General features: G+C 48.3%; 1 protein-coding gene across 1 annotated transcript in view; it reads left to right on the top strand.

The window, feature by feature from the left end:
• BACE2 (beta-site APP-cleaving enzyme 2) overlaps positions 1 to 10,505 on the top strand; it is a 101,243-nt gene that overhangs the window by 77,957 nt on the left and 12,781 nt on the right. The window contains exons 7-8 of the mRNA XM_012640079.1: positions 1,036 to 1,185; positions 5,526 to 5,694. Coding sequence (XP_012495533.1) covers positions 1,036 to 1,185; positions 5,526 to 5,694 — 319 coding nt within the window. The remainder of the gene's footprint in view (positions 1 to 1,035; positions 1,186 to 5,525; positions 5,695 to 10,505) is intronic.

Genomic DNA, 10,505 nt, shown 5'->3' on the forward strand with positions numbered 1-10,505 from the left:
CCTCGCGCCTGCCTGGCCCTGCAGCCCAGCTCCCTCCTCCCAGCCGGGGTCCCTCCTGACTCTGCCCACCCATCCCGCTCCCTCCCAGCTCTGCCACGAGGGCTGCTGTCCTGCGGCAGACGGCAGATGCAGTCCTCCCCTGGGGGCTGGCATCCCAGGGCAGACTCTGCTCAGAAACCTCTGCTGTGGGAGAGTGCGGGTGTCGGTAACGTCCCCATTCAGCAGCGAGTGCACGTGGCAGGTGGCACGTCTCTTCTGGTCCCTGGTGAGAGCCGCAGGTGGATGTCCTTCTTGTGTTGCTGGCCACCTTTTTGTCCCTGGGTGGCGTTCATCTTTTCCCGCAAGTATTTCCCGAGTCTCTTCCGTGTGCCAGGACGACTTGGGGGCCGGGCACCAGACCCCTGTCCTGAGAGGACTAGATTCTGGTGCCGAAGACAGCGGTCGGTCACCGCGATACCTGTCAATGGTGAACCGCCACAGGCGGAGGGGTGCTCGGGGGTGCAGCAGTGCTACGTGGGGGAGCCGGGGGGCTTCCTGGGCCAGCTGGTGTCTGAGCCGAGCTCTGGAGGAGGAGGAAGGTGTTCAAGAAGAGCAGAGAGCCCACCCTGGGCCCCTGGAATTCAGAGTGATGCCCGAAAGGGCCTTGAGGGCCACATTTAGGATTTCTCTCTCCTAAAAAGCCAATGTCTGCTGCTGTGCAACCTTGGGCAAGTTACTTCACCTCACTGTGCTTTGTTTTCCTCATGTGTAAAGTGGGAGGGATAATGTTATTACACCGGTTCAGGATTAAAGCACTTACTGCTGCAAAGCTATTGCCATGGTGCCTGTTACTGGCAACAGCTTCGTGCGTCTTGGCGGCATTAATGACTATCATTTTGTCGTCACCGTCACTCTTCTAGGGGACTGAGGTCCCTGCTGTTCTGTCCAAATTAAACGTTGTTTGTCCCTGTGGGCATCTGGCGAGGTGGCTAGGAGAGCCTGAAGCTGCTTCCTGTTGACGAGTCACTGTTCCCCACGTGATCTCGTTTTGTCCAGATTCCAGAATTCTCTGACGGCTTCTGGACTGGATCCCAGCTGGCGTGCTGGACCAATTCCGAAACACCTTGGTCTTACTTCCCCAAGATCTCCATCTACCTGCGAGACGAGAACTCCAGCAGATCGTTCCGTATAACTATCCTGCCTCAGGTAGGCACCCGAATTTATGCTTTTCTCTGTTTGACACGTAACATGCAGAAGCGAAAGCACTTCATGCGTCATGCGTGTATTATCTCTCACGCCTGCATCAGATGTCTGTTGCCACCATCATGCTGCGTAACAAACCACCACGTTTCTCACTGCTCGTGAGTCCCGGCAGGTCACGCTCACGTGTCTCTGGTCGGCTGCTGGTCGGCCTCAGCCTCGGCTGGCGTAGGCTGGCCCCCTTGCGGGTCTGGCGGTGAGGTCGATAGAGTGATGGGGCCACGTATGTCCTTCCATGCCGTGGCCGGCTCACACGTGGTCACAGGGTTCTTAGAGAGAGAACACACGGGGGCTCCTAAAGTCTCGGCCCAGAACTGGCCACTGGTACTACATGGTGTGACCAGACAGGCCAAGGCCAGCCCAGGTTCCCGGGTGGGAGACAGACGCCCTCTCAGAGGGGGAGCTCGGATCCAGGGACTGTGGCTGCATGGGAAGGCGAGGGACTGGGGACATTTTTGTCGCGTCTACCACACCACCATTATAAGCTTTTCTCTTGTTTATGAGTGAATAAAGAATAAAGCTGGATTGTCAGAGGTGAAGACAATCATTTTTTTCCTATAATTCCAATACCCGAGAATGCCCTCTCTGTCCTAACTAGTTAAATAGGCCAAGTTCTGGCTTCCTCAGTCCTGAGTCTCACCCCTGCCTGCCCCTCCATGGCCGTGGCCCTCCCTCCTGTGTGGCTGTCACCACCTCAGCAGCCTGGGGCGCTGTCTGTGCCTCCCAAGCCCCCACTCTCCCTTCTTTTTAACTATTGTCAGATTAGTGTTCCTAAAGCACCGCTTTCCTCTGAACCTCCCCAGCTGTGAGCGAGCACTGGGTCCCCACGGTTTCCATACGGCAGCTCGTTCCCTGGCGTGGCTGTGCGTGAGTCCCTGCCAGGCCCCCGGCTCCCCAGCCCGTCTCCTGCCGCACTCAGACAGTCCCCTGGGCCCTCGCGGGCCTCCAGGGCCTCTTGCCTGCAACTGTCTCCCAACCTGTGTTCCGCCAACCCCCAGCCTGAAATGCTCTCCCTTCCTCATCACATCTGTACGTCCAAATGCTTCCCTTTCTTACAGACCCAACTCACACAACTCCGGCTTTTGTTGCAGCTTTGCTGAGCAGAACAACCCGGGTGTGAGCTTGCACTGTAATCTCATGATGCATATTTTCTAGTCCGCTCATCGGGCACGGAACCCTTTCTTTAGGGGACATCGTATGCTGTGGCCTGTTTCATTGGACTTCTGTTTTCTTCAACAACAACTTATATTTCTTCTCCAATTAATTATAAATTCCTCAAAGATAAAAACCGTGTGTTTAAAAGAGCATCCTTCCTTCTCTAACGTTGCCAGGCGGTGGAGGACAAGTGCACGATAACTATTTGTCAGATGGGCACGTTGCTGTCTTTGTCGTAATCTGATGACTGGGATAGAGGGGTTTGGATTAGGGGATAAGGAGGGAGGAATAATTTCAGAAGGAAAAAGTAAATGGTAATCCTGCCTTCTTCCCCTTTTCAACTTACATGTGGGATGTATGTTCCGGAAAAGGAGACACCTTCCTGGGGAGAGGACCGAAAGCTTCAGGAGGAAAACAAGCCGGCGAGGGCACGCGAGCCGGGCACGAGAGGCCTGAGTTACGTTCTCAGCGCCGCCCTTGACTCGTGCTGTAACTTTGAGCGGATCCCTCGGCCCTTTCTGTGTTTGTCTCTAACTGTGAAGGAGAAATAATAACACTTGCTGTGGACGTTTTCATCCTGGGATGAATAGTACTGCACAGAGTGATGTTGGAATGATACGTTTTCAACATCTTTAAAAAATGTTCTCTTGGTGATTACATTTTGGCCAGTAGAACAGAAGAATGGGGACGTTATTTCATCAGTGTGGTTCGTAGCTAATATCAGACCCAGCCTGAGGACCGAGGCGGGCTGTGCTGGTGACTAAATGGCCTGGGGGTCGGCCGGCAGGGCCGGGAGTCCAGGAAGCAGGAGGACAAGGCAGTCATTGGGGGAAATCCCTCCGTCCAGGGCAGGCGACAGCCGGCAGGCTCGCTGGGGTGTCAGCCGCTTTTAGGGCTGAGCGCGGGCGGCCGGCAGCGTGACGGGGCGGTGTGGGGCTCTCCCTTTCATCCGCGCATCTCCACTAAGAACCCGTTCCTGCTTTCACTCATGAGATGGGAGATAGTTTTTGGTTGACCTTGACGTGTTCACATTTTTGATTTTTCAAAATCTTCTTTCCCTGCTGTTTTCTCATCACTTACCCAACATCACCACTCCTTTTCTTCCCCTGCCGCGCTGGGCGAGGGCTCCCACGGGAGGCTGGGAACGTCACCTGGTTAGAGCCCTGCACGCACCACCTGCCGAGCTGGGGGTTGGGGGGGTGGGTCTGGGGGTCTTTTCCTAGAGGGGTGTCTCTGCCCCACCAGCGCCCTTGCTGACACTGAGGGCAGCCGTCAGGGCTCCTTGTCACCCGAGTTCTAGGACAGGCCCCTACCTGGCACCTTTCAGACATCAGCAATCATAGGTGGGCAAATGATCACTAGTGCAGAAAAAGTCCAGTTCGAGGCAATTATCTTAAATTTCGTCTGTGCCCAACGTTATTTTCCAGAAACACATGGGCCAAATCCTATTTGGTCTGTTAAAAAAGCAGCCCCCAGCCCACTGGGGAATTCTGATTTTTTCCCACAAAGTTATCGTCTTGTGCTTTCCGATCCTAACGACCAGCCCTGGCCCCACCGTCAGAAGCCTCAGTTTGCGTTGTCTCCTTCAGAGCCGTCTCAGGGCAGCCCCCTCAAACCCCCCCCCACCCCTGTCCTCTCTCAGTCTGCTCTGCTCCCTCCAAAACCCAGCGCCCCCAGCCCAGCCAGCAGCCCGGGCTCTTGGGTGAGACTCACTGTTTATCCCCCAGCCTTTCTTCCTGCCTTTGCCCTCACAGGCCGTTACTCAGGGGAATGTTCTCTTCCTTACTCATTTTGCACTTTGTTGGTTTTTTTCCAGATATGTGGCATTTTGTCCTATTAAGCTACTCTATCCTCTAATTGCCTGCATTTGAATATTTTGCTATTAATATGAGAAAGCAAACAAATTGTTATTGCTGATAGGATATTATTGCTCACTGATTATTTTAGGGTTTGGCCCATTTCCTCACATACTCTTGGCTCCGGGATCTCGAGGGCCACGTCTCGTGTTTATTTAACGCTGCACGGCCCGTGCAGGGAGTGGTCCTTGCGCACGGGAGCTGCTCACCCGTGGGCACCGCGTCTCCTCGCTGCTGGCAGTCACGTCTCCCTCTTCCTGCCGAGCAAATCATCCTGCCTCCGCCGGCTGCCTATTTTTAAAACCCTCTTTGCCACGGGGGCCAGTTAGGAGCCATCGCGGTGGATCATGGGAAACAGGGAGCTGATGGCCGGGCAGGCGCGCGGGGGTGATTAGATCCAGATGGGATTTCACAGGAAGGCCCGCGGGCATCTGGTTACGGTGTCCATGCAGGGTGAGAGATAGGTGGGGCTGACCCGGCGCAGCAGGGCCTGAGTAACTGGGTCAATCATGAGTTTGCTGAGACGGAGACCCTGGGAGATGAGCTGATTTGGGGGAGGTATCCAGAGTTCAGGTGTTTAAATGTCACACGTGCACGAGATGCCATTTGACAGGTGATCAGATGTGAGAGCCGTGCAGTGACGGCCAGGTCTTGGCCGGGGGTAAAGATTTGGGAGTCTCGGCCCAGAACAGGAGTGAGTTTAGGGCTGCGGGGCCGGGTGGGTGGCCAGGGAGGGAAGACTGAGAGGAGGCCAGCGCCCGGGCTGCTCCGATGCTTGCCGGTGAGGAAGCTGAAGCCCATCCAACACAGCTAGGAGGAAGAGGAGTGCCCCATGTAGAGGCCCAGTGAATTAAGGGTGTCCAAGCAGGGGGAGCTTGGTCACCACTGCTGATAGATGGGTCCTGCGGGGGCACTTCCCACCCCGTGGTTTCTACCTGGCTTCCCCGCAGGCAGGGACCGGGTGTTATTCATAGTTGCATGGCTGGTGTGGAGGAAAGTGTCTGACCATGGTAAGTATTCAACTGCTGGGTGGATGGCTGGCTGGGCAGGCGAGCAGGTAGACAGGTGTCTTCTGGGTGTGCGCACCTGTGTGTAGTCACTGTGCTTTTGGTCTTCTCGTCTCCTGGGGGCCAGGGATAAGCCATCATCTTTCCTTCCAGGTGACTCCTCCGTGCACCCTGGAGGGTCCTGAGCACACGTGTGACCTCCACGGTTTTGGGACGCTGCTGATTGTGCTTGTTCTTGTTCGTTTGCTCTCCCCTCTTCAACAAGCAGCTGTACATCCAGCCCATGATGGGCGCCGGCCTGAATTATGAATGTTACCGGTTTGGCATCTCCCCTTCCACGAACGCGCTGGTGATCGGGGCCACCGTGATGGAGGGCTTCTACGTCATCTTCGACAGAGCGAGGAGGAGGGTGGGCTTCGCGGCAAGTCCCTGTGCAGGTGAGCGATTCTCGCGTCGGGTAGGGAGCCTGGACTCGTGTCCCTTTGTGTGAATTTGCTAACTTGGAAGCAATTCTTGATGACAAGTCAATTGCCGCTGAATTGTTTCACGCGTGACTTTTATTGGTGATCAAGAGCTTGTCAATAAAGCGGGTTGTGTGTCGCTGCGAGGATTGAATGAGATCATCCTTGCACAACTTGCAGTCCAATGCTAGCACGTGGCAGATGCCCCATAAGTCTTAGTCATTACAGTTACCGGGAATAAAAATTCCCTGGGGAGCCTCGGTGTTGAAGATCAGTTTTTTGATAGTTAGAGCAAAATGAGTGAAAAAGAAGATTCCTAGATAAGCTGTGGATGCTTGTTTTCCCTCAAAGCAGTCCTCATTACGAAATAAGAAGAAACACCTATCATTGCTATTTCTCAAAATCCTAAAATAATGAGACCTGGGTGCCCTGTTTCTCGTGGAAGTCGTTCGAAGGGGCAAGTAGGGGTGGAATGACAGCGTTATTCCCCAAAATCTAGCTCGATGGTTGGGCAGGTCTTCAGAGAAACCAGGAGAGCGCAAGAAAGTCAATAGGATGGTTAAAGCCCTTCAGCTTGAACGTGTCTTCAGATTCAACAGTTTTCCTGAAACGGGGCGTTCACGCAGCACGTGGTTTAATGGGAGGAGCAGGCACTTGTGACTAATAGTACTCCGAGCCGGCAGGGAAGACGCAAATCAGAAGTGGGCGTGAGGTGGAATTAATTGCCAGGGACGAGGGGAAGGAGAGTCAGCTCTGGGAAGGGGCTGGGAAGCTGCAGTGTCTCAAAATGGGATTTCCAAGGACTGAACAGAGGTTGGCATATTGGATTTAAAGTCAGGAACAGAAGGAAATCCCAAAGTTGTGCTGGAAACACGCGAAGGGAGGGGAAGTCGAGGCGTGAGATCAAAAAAGAACTGACGACAAGGAAAGAAAACGTAGGGGGTGATGGTGAAATCCGAGATCACCACGTAGCTGCAGGAAACGGAGGGGGAATTTGACGGGCGCTAGACATCGCCACAGGACAGGAGGGAACTTCGCCCCGATCTCAGCCCAGCTGGAGAGCTGCGGGGATGACAGTGTGCGCCTGAGACGTCAGGTGGTCACCACGGAGTTATTCAGGGAGGGAGAGATTCTGCTTATTATTTTTTAATAAAAACATGTTCTTAAAACAGGAACTGTGGTAAGTGAAGCGGATAAGTGACACTTCATGTTCTCATGTCAGCACAGCGGCATTTCTGAAAAGTGAAATAAACACTTAGAGAATGGAGGAAGAGAAATATTGAAAGGAGAAATTACTTCTGGCATATTTGGCCTATTCATACTCTCTGTAAATAAAAAGCACCCAACCCAGTACACGTACGTGACACGTTGTAAAATGTCTTCTTAAATATCAATGCAAACGTACTTCACTTTGCATCGGTGAACAGACTTGAAACCTTCAGACTTGTCATGTTTTTAATCTTCGTCATGAGTAAATGTTTACCTTTCCCATGTGAATTCACTCAGCCAGTTAAATTATTATTGAGCAAGACATTCTCTGTATAAGCAGGATTGAAACATCACTGTATTTCCCAACTGTGAATATTTTACTTCTTTTTAACCAAGGGAATCTAAGAACCAAAGCAATTTTGCCCACAATTTCTGTTCTCCTGTTAAATACCATTAAAGTAGAGGCTACTATGGCAACAGCAGTTAGAGCGTCCACTTAATACTGCAGAGCATAATAACCGTGCGTTTCTTAAGTGAATTGCTGTTGGAAATGATTGAATATTAAGCATGTCTAGGCAAGGCAACATTTTTTTCCTGCATTTCATTGTGAATTTTTTGTTGGGTACTCTTGTGTAAGTTTTCTGTTCCTTTTTAAAAAAACGTATTTGAGGTTTCGGTGCTTACACATTTGATTTTACCAGCTCTGGGAGAATCGCTGATACATGTCTCATCTTCAGTGCGAATTGTTTAGCCATTAAAGTAATGACTTTCCTCAGGGCTGCAATTAAAGGAGCCAGACAGCGCTCTATAGCCCTGTAATAAATGGACTAGATAGGCTGCCTTTCTTCCTTTCCAATAGTGTTACTTTTAATTATGAAATGTTTTAAGTAACAGATAAAATGCCTTACGTTACGGAAAATCATATACTATGCATAGCACACTTACGGGATGTCCAGGTTTAACTGCTAACATCTTGTCATATTTTCTTTAAAAATTTGTCACAGAAATGAAAAGCCAGTATAGCTAAAGCCCCACCCAGACGCGTCCCCAGAGTTACCCTTTATGCTGAAATTGGCGTATAGTCTTACGCTAATTACTACACATTTAAAACTTTACTCGGCAGGTGTCAATACCTTGTAGTAGTCAGCTGTTGCCGTGTAACAACTTGCCCCAAAGGCGGCAGCTCTTTCCTACTTCACGCTGTTTCTGAGGGGCAGGACTCGAGGGGTGGCTGGGCGGGGTGGTTCTGGCGCAGGGTCTCTCCCGAGGCTGCAGCCATCCGAAGTCTGTCGGGGCAAGGCCCCCATTCCTCACCATGCGGATCTCGTCACAGGACTGCCGGAATGTCCTCTGGTCGCCCAGAGCAAGCGGTCCACAGGAGAGAGTGCAACAGAGCACCCAAGGCAGAAGCCACAGTTTCTTTATAATCTAACCTTGGGAGTGACATGTGGTCACTTCTGCCCCATCCTGTCGGTTGCACAGAGCAAGCCTGGTATGAGATGGGAGGGGACTGCACAGGGTAAATGCCAGGAAGTCGGGGTCATCGGGAGTCCTAGGAGAAGCTGCCTGCCATAGACTTACAACAAAACATTTGTTGGTTGATCTGTTTGTTCTGGTTTTTTTTCTTTCTATTTTTAAATGTGTGTGAATGCTATGGTACTGAGTGTATCGTCTGTCAACTTGGTTTTATCACTCAGTGTTTCGTTTCATAGATTTTCCACTTTGACATGACATGAATATTAGGTCATTCATTTCGACTTCTCTATAGTATCTCATTTAATGAACGCACCTAGGTTATTTACCCAATTCCATGCTGGTTGACATTTGGGTTGTCTCTAGTATTGGCACAAACAGTACTGCACTGAACAGCTTTGTGTACGTGAATGAGATCTTCTAGAAATGGAATTTCTGAACGCTTTAGTAAGCCAGTGTTCCGTGTTACTGGCTAATGTCAGATTTGTCTTCAAAATAGCTGGAACATCAGAATTACTAATATATGAGAATTTCCATTCCCTCAAAGCATTATCCTAGTTGTTTTGTTTTTGTGTTTTGATATTCTATGTGTGTGAAATGGTGTCACATTTTAATTGATTACTTTCCAGACTACACAACTTAGAATATGTTTATGGGATGTTTGAGCTTTTTCTCCGAGGGTAAATTTTTCTATTAATATCTTGTGCACATTTTTCAACTAGTCTTTTTAAATTGATATATATGAGTTTCTTATATATTTGAGATACTAATTTTTTCAGGGTTGTATCTTCTAATCTCCCTGACTTTTCTTTTTACTTGTTTCTAGTGACTTTTATTAACATTTTTAAAAATTTAGTGAAATCAAATTTACCAATCTTTCCATTATGACTTGTACTCTCTGCCTTATTTAAGAAATTCTTCCTTAATCTAAGAGAATAGGGATAATTTTTTCTTCTTAAGATACAATAAACTTTTTTCTTATTTTCTTCCAAAATGTAGATGAGGAACCTAATTTTTATAAGAACATTCAATTTTCTCAGCATCATTTATTGAATATATAATGTTCTTCCCTTATTCTCGACATTTTATTATGAAAATTTTTAGTATACAGAAGACTAAAAATAAATAACAACAATGATGGTCCTGTATACCAGCCATCTAGATTTGATAATTTTTATCATTTTGCCCTATATCAGTATGTGTGTATATGTAGTTTTTGTTAAACCATTTGCACATAACTTGCAGATATGACAGTTCACTCCTGAATATTTCATTATGCATGTTAAAAATAAGGACATTCCCTATGTAACCACAATACCATTATTATACCTTAAAAAACTAACAGTATTTATCAAATGTTGTGTAATATCTCGGTCATATTCAGATTTTTCCAGTTTTCCCAAAAATGTTTTCTTAGCTGTTTTGTGTGGTTGAAGGCCAGTTGTTTTGTAGAATGTATTCTATTCAGTTTTATCTGAGTATTTCCTAATGGTATCATTTAACTTGTTCATTTAATCTCGTATTTCCTGTGAACTTGAACTTAGTTCCAGAGGCTTAATTAGATTCAAGTTAAATATTTTCTGCAAGGTACCCGCTGAATTTTGGTAGCATCTTTGTTAAGCGCCTCATCCCCATTTGTACCTGAGCCTATTTCTGAGCCTTCTGTCCCACTGGCCTAGTTCTCTACCCCTGTGCTACACCATATAGTTTTAGTTTTCGTAGTTATAAGAAGGCAGTATCTGGCAGGGGGTTGACCCTTCTCCTTATTTCCTTAAAAGTAGTCCTGGCTACTTTTGCCTTTTTATTCAGCTTGCCAAGATCCCTGAAAAACCCTTTGGGATTTCGACTAGAACTGCATTGAATTTATAGATTAATATGAGAAGAAACCAAATCTTTATCAAGTTTTTCCCCATGAATGTGCTAAATATTTTCATTTGTTGAGGTCTTCTTTTATGTCCTACTGCAGTGTTTTGTAATTTTTTTCAAAAAGGCCTTGTAACAGACTTATTATTAAGTGCCTCTTAGTTCTTACTGTAAATGAGATTATTTTAAATTGCTTTCTCTAGTGGATTTTTTGGTATATAGATATGCAATTTTTTTGTATA

This window comes from Propithecus coquereli, unplaced genomic scaffold (genome assembly GCF_000956105.1).
Source record: "Propithecus coquereli isolate 6110/MARCELLA unplaced genomic scaffold, Pcoq_1.0 Scaffold148, whole genome shotgun sequence".
NCBI lineage: Eukaryota > Metazoa > Chordata > Mammalia > Primates > Indriidae > Propithecus > Propithecus coquereli.